Source organism: Prionailurus bengalensis, chromosome A2 (genome assembly GCF_016509475.1).
Source record: "Prionailurus bengalensis isolate Pbe53 chromosome A2, Fcat_Pben_1.1_paternal_pri, whole genome shotgun sequence".
Lineage (NCBI taxonomy): Eukaryota > Metazoa > Chordata > Mammalia > Carnivora > Felidae > Prionailurus > Prionailurus bengalensis.
Window position 1 is genome coordinate 17116372 of NC_057348.1, and position 15556 is coordinate 17131927.

Consider the following 15556-nt stretch of genomic DNA (forward strand, 5'->3'; position numbering starts at 1 on the left):
GCCCGATGCGGGGCTGGAACTCACCGACTACAAGATCATTACCTGAGCTGAAGTCAGACACATAACCGGCTGAATCACCCAGGTGCCCCTCCAGAGACTTTATAATTGTCACCAGCTGGACTGGGGAAGGGGACTGCAGAGCTCCTCATATTGTCAAGCCAGAAGTGGACCTCTAGGGGACTGTTGAAGGTATCATTACTATTTTGCTTGGATGTTACAAGATATCAAATCACTAGGTGACCATCATCAGCATTGAAGTAACATTTCTACTTTCTGCAGCTCTTTCCTATAAAAAGAGCAGAAATTGTGAGGGGCAGCATGGGGTATTCCCTCCACCCCCCCCCCCCCCACTCCGTTCCCCCGTTGCTGAGGCTAAGTTCTGGGTGGGTGGTCCTGAGGCGGTAGCTCCCTTAGTCAGCTCAGGTCCCTCTTACGTGAGAGGCTGTAGATGGCTTCAGTACCACTGAGAACACTGGGGCCCTCGCGTCCTCACCCGGGCTCATAAAGTGGAGACGAGCTGGGAAGAGTTGAAGCTTCTTCCCTCCAGTTCCTGGAGTAGGGGGTCATTCAGAGACGGAGGGGCCTTGTCCCTAAGATTGTCCTGAGCTGGAGCTCAAAGATTTTGCCTGGGGCGAGGAGAAGGCAAAGGGAACTCCAAGTTTCTTCTCAAAGGAACTGACTTCATTTGCAGCAGAGTGTGGAGAAGTTCCAGCCTAAGGGCGCTCTCAAAACAAGGCAGGTTGTGCTGAAAAGCAATTATGGGAGATTCATTAGAGATAGAAGTTAAATGGTAGGTTGGCTAGTTTACCAGACAGAACTGGGGAAAGATATCGCCAAGAAGAGCTATCCTGGGGTCAGAACAAATCTCAAACATGGCCCTTAAGAGATGTTCCTTCTGGGGTGCCTGGGTGGCTCAGTCAGTTGAGAGTCTGACTCTTGGTTTCAGCTTGGGTCATGATTTCACGGTTCATGAGTTTAAGCCCGGCGTTGGGCTCTGTGCTGGGGGTGCAGAGCCTGCTTGGGATTCTTTCTCTCCCCTCACCCCACTCTGACCCTCCTGTGCTCATTCTCTCTCTAAATAAATAGACTTAAAAAAAAGAGGGGGCGTGTGTCTGGGTGGCTCAGTTGGCTGAGTGACTGACTTCAGCTCAGGTCATGATCTCATGGTTTATGAGTTCGAGCCCTGCATTTGGGCTCTGTGCTGACAGCTCAGAGCCTGGAGCCTGCTTCAGATTCTGTGTCTCCCTTTCTCCCTGCCCTTCCCGCACTCACGCTCTGTCTCTGTATTTCTCTCTCAAAAATAAATAAACATTTTATAAAAAAAAAAAAAAAAGAGAGAGAGAGAGAGAGAGAGAGAGAGATTCCTTCAAAGGAGCCCTATCTTAACTAGATCAGTCTGTGGATCAGTTTATGCCCCAAGGCATACTGTTGAAAACATTGATGGGGGGGGGGGTGTGAAACAGGTGATGGGGATTAAGGAGTGCACTTGTGATGAGCACTGGGTGACGTATGAAATCGCGTGTGTGTGTGTTTTTTTAAGTAAACTCTGCACTCAACATGGGGCTCAAACTGACGGCCCCAAGATTAAGAGTCACATGCTCCACCAACGGAGCCAGCCCAGGCGCCCCAGATGGCTCAGTTTTTAACAACACTGAATAATATTCCATTACCGGATGTACCACAATTTATTTATCCTTCACCTGCTGAAGGACATCTTGGTCGCTTTCAAGTTTGGGCAATTATAAATAAAGCTGCTATAAACATCCCATGCAGGTTTTTGTGTGAACATGTTTTCAATTCCTCTGGGTAAATACCAAGGAGGGAAACTGCTGGACTACATAGTAAGAGTATGGTTAGCTTTGTCAGAAACTGCCAAACTGTCTTCCAAAGTGCCTATACCATTTTGCGTTCCCACCAACAAAGGATGAGAATTAATGGCATTATTTTAAATTTCGTTGACAGTTAGTTGTACTGAAATACAACTAATTTTTGCATATTGATCTTGTATCTTTCAACCTTACTAAACTCATTTATTAGCTCTAATAGTTGTGTGTGTATGTTCCTTAGGATTTTCTACATACAAGTTCATGCCATCTATAAATATAATTTTGCTTCTTCCTTTTCCAATCTGGATGCTTTTTATATTATTCCCTTGCCAATTACTCTGGCTCGAACTTCCAGTACAAGGCAACATGGAGACTCACATTTCCAGCCCACACCTCTCTCCAGGCATCTCACTGACATCTGTACATGGACACCTAATAGGCACCTCCTACCAACTCATGATCATCTTCTCAAACCTGCTTCTCCCCCAGTCTCCCCCAATTCTGACCTTCTGGTGTTGAAGTCAAGTTCCCCTCCATTCCTCACTTTCTCTCATCCCCACATGGGATCCGTCAACAACACCTGGTGCCTCAGCCTCCAAAATATGGCCAGCTCTACAACCACCAGCCCACTCTGAACCTCCAGAACCACGTGCTTGGATCAGTGCAGTAGGCTCCTAACCAGTCCTCCTGCTCCTGCCCTTGCCTCAGCCTCAGCCTAAGTGCAGTGACCCTTTTAAAACTGAGTTAGACCATATCACCCCTCTGCTATAAATCCCTCTATGGATCCCATCATATTCTGAGAAAAGCTGGGGCCCTTGCAGTGACCTCACTGCCTAGGTTACATTTCTGACCTCACCTCTTCTACCAGCCTCCCCATCACTCACCCCTCGGTGCCCCATTGGACTTTTGCTGGTTCTTGAACACCCCAGGTAGTTACCTCCAACTGTTGTTGGTTCCCTTTGCCTGGAATGCTCTTCCCTCAGTCATAAGATCTGCACTTGGTTGCCCCTTGCCTCCTTCAGGCTTCCATGCAAATGCTATCTTCTCGGGCAGATGATATCTCTCCCATATCAGTATAAATCCCATTCCACATGATCTTCTTACAACATGATAATGACACTCCTTTAGGGGTAGGGTGGATGATGTCTGTGTTTCCTTCCCTTGGACCCCGACAGAGTTCTGTAATTGCCTTGACCAAGGTGATGACAGAAGTGACCCTGATTTCCAAAGCTGGAAATCTCTCCCACTCACATGCTTCTAGAGCCCTGACTGCAACATGAGATGCTCTGGGGAAGAGAGCAAGTGGAGAGAGCACAGAGAGACAGAGAGAGATGTGGCTATCTGGGTCCCACCCAGACCAGGCACCAGACATGTGAGTGAAGGAGCCCTCAAGGTGATGGTCCTGGCTCACACACCCTCTGACTGCAACCTCATGAGACACCCCGAGTCAGAACTACCCGGCTCTCAAATTCCTGACCCATAGAACCCAAGAGGGATGGTAAGTGATTCTGGTGCATAAGCCACTTGTTTGGGATGATTTCTTACACAGCCATAGGAACTTGATTTTTCTACCTGGTGCTTACCACTACCTGACATATCATATATTTTAATTACTCAGTGTCTCCCAAGGGCAGGGATTTTCGCCTGTCAGCTTCATTGCTGTACCACCAGTGCCTAGATCCAGGCTTTGTACATAGTAGGTGGTCAATATTTGTTGAACAGAATGAATGACTATACCTAGTAAAATGACCAACAATGTACACAGGAATCATGATGCTAGTTTAGATGGTGGTTACCTCCAGGAAGCAAATATCAGGGGCCTTCATCATATGTGTATTTTCTTCTCGAAAGAAAACAAGCAAATATGGCAAGATGCTTACACTTGATTAAAAAGTGAATTTGCCACATTATTTTCTATCCTTTCCATGACAAAACATTTTTTATAAAACTAAGACTTGTACATAAATGTTCATAACAGCTTCTTTTGTAACAGAAAGTGGGGACAGACCAAATGCCCATCAGGTGGTGAACAGATAAACTATGCCGTATTCTCAGCAATAAGAACAAAATACTGATACAGTCAACACCCAAAACCATTATGCTGAGAGAAAGAAATCCTATCCAACAGAGTATACACTGAATGATTCCATTTATAAGCAATTCTAGAGCAGGCAAGACTGACCAGTGCTGGGAAGACATCACCTCAGTGCCTTTCTGGAGGGCAAGGCCCGACTTCCAGACAAGGCCAGGCAGCCTCTTTGTCTCACATTCCTTCTTCTAGTCCCAGCTCGGGCCTTCCCTCACCAGGTGACCCTGAGCAAGTCATGGCCTCTCTCTGGGCCACAGTTTCCCCCATGTACATTTCAGTGGAGGCTGGAATGGGTGTCTGATGCTTCTTCCCATCCTGACATTCCAGGATTCTCTGATTCCCTTGCAAGCCATGGCCACCTCGGGAAATCCCTTGAGCCAGCCTGCAGGTGGCTTGGGCCTCCCAGGCAGGGTGAGGAGCTCTCCCTCGGGGTCTGGAGCCCCAGCCTCAGGCAGACCTGGATGGGGCTGGATGCCAGGCACCGACCTTGAGTGGGCTGGGGCTTCCCTCACTCCTGCAAAGCACAGGGCTCGGAGTGTGAGAGATCTGGCAATGCCCCCTCAGCTTTTGTTCCTGTCTCTAGGGCTGTGCAAGCCAATGAAAATGCAGCCCTGAGAATAAAAGCCCCTTGTCCAGAGTTCTGAGCCCTAATCCTCTTACACGTCAGCAGCAGAAAGCCGGAGCCGGTGGCAGAAGGGCCGCTCTGATTTCCCTGCCAGCCGTCCCTCGTCCCACACTCTGGTGCCAGCCCCGTCCCATCGCACAGTCTGGCATCCCGGGCCAAGGAACTGCACAGCTGAATGTAATCACCACTCAGGTCTCTGATGATGGAGCCATTAGACTGTGATCTCTGGCCGGGACTGGCCAGCCCAAGAGAGTCTGAGCATCCACTGGCCCCAGGATCTACAGAGCCCCAACTTTGCCCAGTGTGGCCTGTCCCAAGGGTCTGCCTCCCTCCCCTGGGGGCCCAGACTGTTCCTCAAGCGATAAAGTCGGGGGGACTTGATTGGATAGTCACAGGGTCTATCTGAGCTCACCCACCCCTTCAGGAAGCACAATCGGAGCCCCTGTCATAGGAGTGGAGGGACAGACACCTCCAACCAGCCAAGAAGTGCCACAGCAACAGTGTGGCCACAGGCAGGTGCGTCCAACCTGCCCAACCCCAAGGAGGCTGGGCAAGATTTTGCAAACTTTGAAGAGAGAAGAGGGGGTGGACAGGTCACTGGGACCAGGCTGGGAGAAGAGGGGACAGGCCCATTCTTAGGACGTGGGGAGAGTAGCTGGCAATGGCCACACAGACACTGTAAAATGTAACCTGTGCTGGAGGCCTGGGCACCTGCAATGGGCGACACTTACCCCAGGGAGGCAGGACTTCAGGAAGCCAGGGGACAACCTGGGCATCGGCTTTACTTGAATATTTAGTTGGGGGAGAAGTGAAGAATTTTTTTTTTAATTTTTAATGTTTATTTATTTTTGAGAGAGAGAGAGAGAGAGAGACAGAGCATGAGTGGGGAAGGGGCAGAGAGAGAGGGAGACACAGAATCCGAAGCAGGCTGCAGGCTCTGAGCTGTCTGCACAGAGCCCAATGAGGGGATTGAACTCACAGACTATGAGTTCATGATCTGAGCCAAAGTTGGAAGCTTAACCAACTGAGCCACCTAGGTGCCCCGAGAAGTTAAGAATTTTAATGTATAAGTGCTACAATAGTCAATCCTTTAAAATTAAAATAAACAGGGGCACCTGGGGTGGCTCAGTTGGTTGAGCGTCTGACTTTGGCTCAGGTCATGATCTCACAGTTCGTGAGTTCGAGCCCCATGTTGGGCTCTGTGCTGACAGCTCAGAGCCTAGAGCCTACTTCAGATTCTGTGTCTGCCTCTCACTCTGCCCCTACCCCACTCACTCTGTCTCTCTCTCTCTCTCAAAAATAAATAAACATTAAAAACAAAAATTAAAATTAAAATAAACAGAACCATGAAGTCAAACGCAAATTTCATGTGAATTTTAAAGACGAAATAAAGAGACTTTAAAAAAAATGTGTGTTTGTAGAGATACTTCAGACTCTGCTAGCAGACCCAGGGCCCTGAGCCGGGTGGGACATAACTTAGGCCTACACTTGGACAGACCCTCTTGCCCACCAAGGCCATCAGGCCAACACTTCCACCCGTAAGGTGCAGCTGGGAGAGATGCATGTCCATGGGCAGGTATTTGAATGTGCCCTGGTAAGGGTAGGATCAGAACGCTGTGTGTCCCGGGAACCTGGTTGGAAGGAAGGCCCCTCAACGTACTTCAGGCCCATGGGCGGGAAGAACTGGCAACTGAGTCCATGGCAGGGAGGAGACTGTGCAGCAACCCAGGAGAAGGGCCGAGACAGGAATGGTGATGTCCTGGGATAGAAGCCAGAGTGGAAGTAGGGGGCAGGCAAGGTCACACACCCCGACGTGCAGAGGTGCGGTTGTAGATCCCGGCCTGCTGCTGCGCCTATGTTCCTCTGCGGCAGACAGGGGAGAGGGGAGCAGCCCGGGACAGGATTGCAGTGGGGCCCGCAAGTTCAGCCTTGCCCAGTCCCAGAGCTGATGCATGCCAGAGGTGGGGTTCTCTGGCACTTGGGAGCCAGGCATGGGCCCAACAACATGGGTGCCCCCAGCCTCCGCAGGAAAGGCCCCAGGCAACGGGGCCCCCAGCACACTGTGGACTGCCTCTCCTCCATTCTTTTTTTTTTTTTTCTCTAATGTTTATTCATTTTTGAGAAAGAGAGAGAGGGAGAGCATGAGCAGGGGAGGGGCCGATTGAGGAGGAAGATGCAGAATCCGAAGCAGGCAGGCTTCAGGCTCTGAGCTGTCAGCACAGAGCCCAACACGGGGCTCACACCCACGAACTGTGAGATCATGACCTGAGCCGAAGTCGGATGCCCGACAAACTGAGCCACCCAGGTGCTCCTGCCTCTCCTCCATTCTAATCATGCTTCCACCCGCACCACTCCCTGGACCTGTTCAAGTCGAGGTCATCCGGGATACCTACGTGGCTCACCCACGGCCAGGTCTCACTGCTCCCCACCTCATGGAGCTTCAGCAGCCCTTCACATGGCCCATCACGCCCTGACACGGGTTCTTCAGCTCATTTGCCTGCCTGTCCAGCTACTCGCCCACTGTTCCTTCTCAATTTCCTTTGCAGCTCCCTCCTCTTTCCCCAGGGCTCTGAGCCCACAGTGGCTTACATTTCTGGTTTTAGAACAATTGCTGCAGGTGTTGAGGGCTCTCTGCTGGGTGTGGACAAAAGAACAGCCCCTCCTTTCTACCACATCTCACAGCCCTGATCCCCTGCTGGGAACCCCTCCTGCTTGACCCCCCTATTGCAAAGGATCTCAGTGTGGTCCCCAAATCTGCGGCTGAGAGCTGAAAGGTTCCGATAGCTCTCTGAAGATTTCTCACTGTACTTCACACTTGTCATACACTTGTCACCCCTGCTGCTCCATTCAGTAATTCCTTCATGACTCCTTTAACCCCCAAGGATTCACCTCTCCTGGGCCCTCGGGAAACACAAGGAGGAAGACAGCTGTTTCACTGAGAAACCGGAAAATAAGTACTGTGCCTATAGATTTTTTTAATGCAAATTTCAAAATAACTTTCCCTAGAGGATTAATAAGAACATAAAGATATTTGAATGAATATATAAGAAGGTTAAGGGATTAAAAAATGCTGGTCTGAAAAAAAAACTTGTAGAAATATACTACCAAATTTTTTATGTCCCTCTTTCTGTATACTTGGTTAAAAAAGTAAAATACATTAAGCAATCATCTTGGGATGAGTGACATTATTGTAATTGTGTACTTGAGAATAATGTGCCTTCGGTAAGGTTTTTTTTCTTTTTCGTTCTTTTTTAAGTAGGCTCTGGGCCCAACGTGGGGCTCAAAGTCACGACCCTGAGATCAAGAGTTGCATGCTCTACTGACTAAGCCAGCCAGGCATCCCAGTTGAGGTTTCTTAAGAAAAAATACACAGTTGAAAGAAAGATAAAGCACATTTGGTAAACCTAATAAACATTAAAAGAAGTGGAGTGGGGGAGAAGAAAGAAAGATCCGTCTGGTGTGATGTCTCTCTCGTTGGCCGTGTGTCCCCATCCTCGATTAACTTCACTGAGCCTCACGTTCCTTCTTTTGGAGAACAGAGAAAGGGATGCCTACAACATGTCTGAGGGCTGTCGTGAAAATCAGATGAAGTGATGCTCTTGAGCGCCTCGTCTGGTACCTGGCTCCAGAGCAGCTCTTAGTAAGCATACTAATCATAATTCAGTAAAGCCCAAGGAATTGAGGGTTACGGTGAAGGGATATCATGGTCATTCAAGGGCTGAGCAGCAACCTTCTAAATTTCCCCCATCAAGCCTGCTGTCACCTACATGTTCCTGTCTGTATCGCGCCAGAGGAGCCCAGATGTGATGCAGGCCCAATGGCAGCCTCCGCTGACCCCACGGGGAGGCCTGGAGCTAAAATGGGTCATCAGGATTGTCTGGCATTGGGCCAAGGTGGCCAGGGGTTTTGCCCCCAGCTGGATCAGTTGTTGGATGTGGGGGGGCCACCGTGAGAAGGGGGTGACCTCGAGCAGCTGACCAAGGTCCTTCCTGGGGGAGCGTCTGGGTGGTGGCACTCAGACACAGGACGTGGGTGGGCACAGAGGTGGAGGTGCTGGAAGGACCATCAGGGCGAGGTTATGTGGAGGGAGGGCTGAAATGACAGAAACGGGGAAGATGACCTTGAAGCTTGGCCTGTGGGTGGACCCTGAGCCAGCTGGAGCTCTGGGAGTTGGGGGCTGTGAACCCTGTTACATCCTGAAGCTCGGAACCATGCAACCTGCTGCCTACAGCTCCGCTGATGGGCTTACAAAGTCCGCCAGGAAGGAGAGCTTGTGGGGAGCTTCACAGTTCACGAAGCGCCGTTCACACTCCCCATTCGCCATCCCCACCGCCGTCATTAGCTGGCTTTCAACGCCACTAACCGTACACCCCGGAACTGATGTAGCCAGAGAGGAGTTGATAGCAGGGGAAAAGCCAGGCCCCAGCCTGAACGATGACTTATGAAGGGCTTGGTTGCGGGTGTCCTGGTGGCACATTCAGCAAACACAAGGGTGGCGAAGATATGGGCAGTTAGAGCTTACATATTTGTAGAGGACACAACTAACTGTAGGGCTCAGAATAAGCTTACCAGGTTAGAAATACGAAACTTGGTTTTGACAAAGGCCAAGTCCAGCTCACAGGTCCCCAAACCCAACTGAAGAGTTAGAGCAGTCACGTTCCTCAGGAAAATGACCTCAGGGACTGCATGGGTATCAGTTCAGGACGACCCAACAGAGGCATGCACGGTGTGGGCGTGGGTATAAGGCAAGTTGTCAAGGTCCTCAGACCCAAGCAAGAAGAGTCCTCAGGGTCAAGGGACATGCCTGCTCAGAATCCATACTCTCCTCTTCTAGGCCGCACTCGGTACCCGGAACCCCAGAATCTCTTGCCCAAATGGCCCTGAGCCTGCTTCCTTAGCCCTCTCCCTGAGGGATGGGGTCAGAGAGGCTGAGAGGTATAGACAGAGCTGGAACATGGGGATTCAGGTGTCCCTATGCGTGTTCCTGGTGTGTCTTGCATTGAAGGTGGAGACAGGCCTAGGAGGGAAGGGGACCAGGCCGCAGGACTGCTGTCCCAGCTCCATCACACTCTGGGGCAGAACTCCAAGTTCAAGAATCCTACATGCAAGCTTAGCCTTCCAAGACATTAGGAGGGTACGAAGATCAAGTAGCAGAGCTTATTGAATGGTTAGTGTGAATTGTAACTTGTAAACTTTCAGACATGGATCTGCATTTGTACTTCAGGCCTGGCCCTGTGAGTGCTGGGGTGAACCTGGGCAAGTGTCCCCTCTGGGTTCACACCTAGAGTACAGAGACCCCCAGACCCACCCAGGATTTCCTGAGAAGAGCACCCAGGAAACCAGGGGGCCAGGAGAGCCATCATATGAGGGATGTCTGAAGGGATTAAGACATTCACCTGGAAGAAGAGAAGGTTCAGGAACAGCATTCTGGCTGTCCTTGAGTCCTGAAAAGACCATCAAAGCAACAAAGAGACTTCCCGAGTCATTCCAAGTGAATAGAGAATGAAATGAGAACCAGGAGGTGACATGGACAGAGGGGCCAGAAGGCTCAATAGAAAATGACCCATTTAGGGATGCCTGGCTGGCTTAGTCGGTAGAGCATCCAACTCTTGATCTCAGGGTTGTAAGTTCAAGCCCTACATTGGGCATGGAGCCTACTTAAAAAAAAAAAAAAATGACTCTTGTAACAAGAAGGTGTGGAAGGTGGCAGAAGAGGAAAAATGGACTGTGGAGGGAGGTCATGAGAGCCTTCTTGCTGATCTTGAAGGATTTTTTCTAGAGGTGATTTAGGCTACAGAGAGGTGACCAGGACCAGCTTATAATTAAGCTCTTCCCTGACCTGAGTCTGACTGATGAGTGGCACCTTGCAAGTCGCTCACAGACGAGGCCTCCCCTGGTCCCACCATCAAACATCTGAAAACTCTTTCCATGTTCCAGGAAGTATGAATTTTGAGGTATAGAGCAGAGACGTCACAGCAGTACCTGGCAAGCCAGCTTGGCCCACCACACTTCAGAGGGGACCTGCCATCTACTTTTGTTGGCCATGATCTCATCTGGTTTTGGGGGGCTTGGCAGGGTCTCTGGGGAGTGTGACAATTCTCACATGAACACATCTGCACGGATGCCAGAGCAGAGTCCTGTGCCTGGTGCTTGGCAGGGCCTGGGTGGCCACAGGAGCCGAAGGGAGGTCTTTTTTCTTGTGGGAACCCATTCCAGTTGCCAGCAGAGTGAGGAACAGAGCTGTGTCACTTGGCTTTCTGGTGGTTATTCCTGGCAACCTTCCTTGGCCTTGTCATGGCCTTGGGCAGGGACCCAGTCTACCCCAGGGTTTCCATTTCTCCGTTTGTAGAACAAGGGTGAACTTCTGCCCTGGCTGGCCACAGAGCCGGCCAGACCAGGAAGCATGCTGTCCTCCTTGAGAGGCTGAAGTGGCAGCCAGGGTAAAGACAAGTGAGAAGCGGGACCTGCCGCCTCCCAAGAGAGGCCCAATTAGGGCAGTGAGCAGTTCCCACCGGAGTCTCTGGCCAACCCTCAAAGCAGGCCGCGTGGGCAGGCAGCAGCGGGCTGTGTGATTAATGATGGCAGCTTGGGCCGCCCACTGGGCCTGGCCTCAGGAACTTCAAATGAGCACATGTAGTGCCAAGGGGGAAGCAGGCCAGCTCCGTTCCTTCTGCAGGGAAGGGATGAGAAGGAGCCAGCACAAGAGCACCCAGCAACAACAAGGCAATGCCAAACAAAGGGCCATGCTTTTGAGGCCTACTGGGACCTCTGCACAAGCCTCCCCTGGGGACCCCAGAGATGGGGCGTCATCAGGGATCCAGAGATGGGTTCACTCTACAGGCCCCAATGAATACACCCTGAGGAAGGCTCAGTCCTATTCCTGGCCCAAGGCTGTGGATGTAAATAAGAAACTGCCCTGTTCTCAGGGAACTAGAGTCTACAGTTCATTCATTCATCCATCCATCCATTCATCCATCCAATCATTCATACATCCATCCAATCATTCATTCATCCATGCAATAAAGACTTCCACCTACCTACCTGCAGTGTCCTGGAACCACAGTTGTGAACAAGACAGGATCTCTGCTCTCAAGAAACTACTGCTATTCCATGTAAGTCAGACAGAAAACAAGTACCCAATAATGAAAACCCAGAGAGGCAATGGTGGGTATGAGCATTAACTCTAGGGTCAGAAATCCTAGGTTCAAATCCCAGTTCTAGCTCCACCTTCTGACCAAGAGGAAGCTATTTAAAACTTCTTTGCCTCAGCTTTCTTCTCTGGAAAGTGGGGATAATAAAAGCATCTATCGTATGGCATAGTTACAAGGATTAAAAGAGTTAATATTTGTAAAGTACTTCAAACTGTAAATGGCATATAGTAAATACTGTACAAATATTTGTTAAAAAATAAAAATGGTGCCCAATAGTGAAAAGTATTATGAGGACCTTAATGGGGAGGGTGTGTGTGGAGGGAAGCATATTAGAAAAGGGAAAAGTTGAAATGCTTTTGGCTTCCAGAAACCTGAAGACAGAACAGCTCCAGAACTGGCCAGTTCTTATGTTCAGTGATATCTCTGAAGAACCAGGCACTCTCCATTTCTCTGTGTTGCTATCTTTAGCCTTGCCCTCAGGCTAGTGCCCTCACAGTCTGAAGGTGGCTGTTGCAGTGCCAGGCATTACAGGCAGGCATGACATTTACTAAAGAGATCATCATTTCCTGGCAGTAGGAAATTTTTCACAGAATTCCTCCAGCAAGCTTCTCTCATTTACCAGGGCAGCATCTCATGCTCAAGCTTAAAACCAGTCAATGGCATGGTGACAGAGATCACCCTGATTGGCTTGCCAATCAGGACCTACCCTGAAACATGGGGTCTCTCAGAAGAAGCATAATGATGAAGGCTGTCAGGAATGTGATATCTTATGGATAGACAGTCAACAAATTATGCAATAGACTGTAAGGCAAGGCTTCATTGAGAATATCCACCCATGGGATGCCAGTTGGCTCAGTTGTTGAGCATCTGACTCTTGGTTTCGGCTCAGGTCTTGACCTCAGGGTCATGCGTTCAAGCCTTGCATTGGGCTCCATGCTGGGCATGAAGCTTACTTGAAACAAACAAACAAACAAACAAACAAAAAAGCAAAGCAAAGAAAAAAAATCCACCTGAGTGGGGATCTGAATAATGAGGAAGAGTCAACCTTACATCTTCGTAAGGGGAAGAGAGCCTGGGCAGACAGAATAGCAAGTACAAAAAGACTCTGAGGTGAAAATGAGCTTGCAACTCAGGGAAAGAAAGACCAGAGTGACTCAGGAATGGATTGAACAAAGGGACACAGTGTAAAATCATAACGATAGTATCTTTAGAAATTGCAAATATATGGAGAGAATTTTAAAATATTAACTGTAGCATATATGTCGAGGGAGGAACAAGTGAGTTAGCCTCCTAAGGTTTTTGCATTGTCTGGGAGAAGGGTAATAACAATACTAGTATCAGACTTTGAAAAGAAAGTAATGGGTACTGCAATTTTGAGAGCTGTGCTATCCAATATGGTAGCCACTAGCCACATATGGGTGTTTAAAATCAAGCAAGGTAAAACTAAAAGACAATTTCAAATTCAGTTCCTCAGTTCTGTTAGCCACATTTCAAATGTTCAATAGCCACTTGTAGCTAGTAGTGGCTACTACATTGGACAGCATAAGTCTGGAACATTTCCAGTGATCACAGGATGGAAAATTGGTCAGAACTGTTCTAGAGAAACCACTAAATAAACAGAAAAAGAGTTAATAGGGGCTCCTGGATGGCTCAGTCGGTTGAGTGTCCGACTTCGGCGCAGATCACGATCTCACAGTTGGTGAATTCAAACCCCATATTGGTCTCTTTGCTGTCAGTGCAGAGCCTGCTTCAGATCCCTTTCTCTCTACCTCTTCCCCGCTCATGCGTGCGCTCTCTCTCTCTCGCTCTCTCTCTCTCTCGCTCTCTCGCTCTCTCAAAAATAAACATTAACAAAGAAAAGGAGTTACTAACTTTCAAATTGATAGTGGCAAAACATGCAATGATAAAAATAATCATTTCATTTTGAAACTAGGCAAATGGTAAACAAGACGACTTTGAAGCTCCAACTCAACACAACACATGAATTTTCAAAGGAGATTGTTCAAAAAGATCTTGCTAGGGGCACCTGGCTGGCTTAGCCAGAGGAGCATGTGACTCTTGACCTCAGGGTTGTGAGTTCAACCCCACGTTGGGCACAGAGTTTATTAAAAAAAAGAAAGAAAGAAAAATATTTTGTCAGGTAGTAGATAAAAGTGTAGAGTGTTTTGATGCAAAAAATTAAAAAGTAAGAAAATCTAAAAGATGAAAAAAAGAAAAAGAGGAACAGAGAATGAAGATAAAGTTCAGAGTAAGGTGGGAGACTTAAATCTAAGTTTGTCAGAAATTGTAATATAAATGGACTAAATCTTTCGGTTAGAAATTTTCCAGCGCGCGTGCGGGAGGGGGCGAGTGGGGAACGATTGCCAGGGAGATCGGAGGCGAGGCTTGCGCGCCCTCCCCCGCCCTGGCCCCCAGCGCCCACCCAGTGGGCCCGGCTCAGCCATGATCAAGGCGATCCTCATCTTCAACAACCACGGGAAGCCGCGGCTCTCCAAGTTCTACCAGCCCCCACAGTGAAGAGACACAACAGCAAATCATCAGGGAGACATTCCATCTGGTATCTGAGAGAGATGAAAATGTTTGTAATTTCCTAGAAGGAGGATTGTTAATTGGAGGATCTGACGGCAAACTGATTGATAGACATGATGCAACATTATATTTTGTCTTCTGTGTGGATTCTTCAGAAAGTGAAGTTGGCATTTTAGATCTAATTCAAGTATTTGTGGAAACGTTAGACAAGCGTTTTGAAAATGTCTGAACCGGATTTAATTTTCCATGTGGACAAGGTTCACGATGTTCTTGCAGAAATGGTGATGGGGGGCGGGGGGGCGCCTGGGGGGCTCAGTCGGTTAAGCATCCGACTTCAGCTCAGGTCATGATCTCGCGGTCCGTGAGCTCGAGCCCCGAGTCGGGCTCTGTGCTAACAGCTCAGAGCCTGGAGCCTGTTTCAGATTCTGTCTCCCTCTCTCTCTGACCCTCCCCCATTCATGCTGTGTCTCTCCCTGTCTCAAAAATAAATAAAAATTTTAAAAAAATTAAAAAGAAATGGTGATGGGGGGAATGGTGTTGGAGATCAACATGAATGAGATTGTGACACAAATTGACGCGTAAACTGGAGAAATCTGAGGCTGGCTTAGCGGGAGCTCCAGCCTGTGCTGTATCAGCTGTAAAGAATATGAATCTTCTTGAGATCCCAAGAAATATTAACATTGGTGACATCAGTATAAAAGTGCCAAACCTGCCCTCTTTTAAATAAAAAAAAAAAATTAAAAAGGCCACTCCCAGGGAAAATCCAGGGGGGAAAGTCATCTAAGTTTACTATGCAGTTGTTTACCAAAACTAGAGGAGGAGAGTATTAACCTTTGCTCTTGGATTGAAGTCAAGGTACTACGGAGAAGTTGTGTAAAATTGGTATGGAAGTTCAATGTTGCTCTTCCTGTTCGGTGATTTTGAAGAAATGGAGTAGTTCCAGTGTGACATTTTGTTTTCTTTTCTAAGCTGCATTCCTGTGCCCACCTAAGGCATGCCTCTATGTATTGGCTACTACAGTATTTCAAAAAGTGTGTGAGACATTTCTTTCAACTATGTACCATCCAAAATGTTGGTGTTTTGTATGGATCACAAGTGCAGCATTCCATAGTTCTTTCTGTTATTTGTCACAGTTGTTATTTAAAGAACCAAGTATGGGGGCGCCTGGGTGGCTCAGTCGGTTAAGCGTCCGACTTTGGATCAGGCCATGATCTCGCAGTTTGTGAGTTCGAGCCCCGCGTCAGGCTCTGTGCTGACAGCTCAGAGCCTGGAGCCTGCTTTGGATTCTGTGTCTCCCTCTCTCTCTGCCCCTCCCCCGCTCATGCTCTGTCTCAGA

The 15556-nt window shown here is 48.7% G+C and overlaps 1 protein-coding gene and 1 pseudogene across 2 annotated transcripts in view; one reads left to right on the top strand and one right to left on the bottom strand.

The window, feature by feature from the left end:
- Positions 1-341: 341 nt before the first annotated feature.
- CSPG5 (chondroitin sulfate proteoglycan 5) overlaps positions 342-15556 on the bottom strand; it is a 52646-nt gene continuing 37431 nt past the window's right edge. Inside the window, exon 6 of one of the 2 annotated variants that reach the window (XM_043587285.1) lies at positions 342-745. In XM_043587285.1, coding sequence (XP_043443220.1) covers positions 682-745 — 64 coding nt within the window. In that variant the 3' untranslated portion in view covers positions 342-681. The remainder of the gene's footprint in view (positions 746-15556) is intronic. The other variant, XM_043587287.1, reaches the window with a different exon arrangement.
- Positions 14070-15015, top strand: LOC122487210 (annotated as a pseudogene).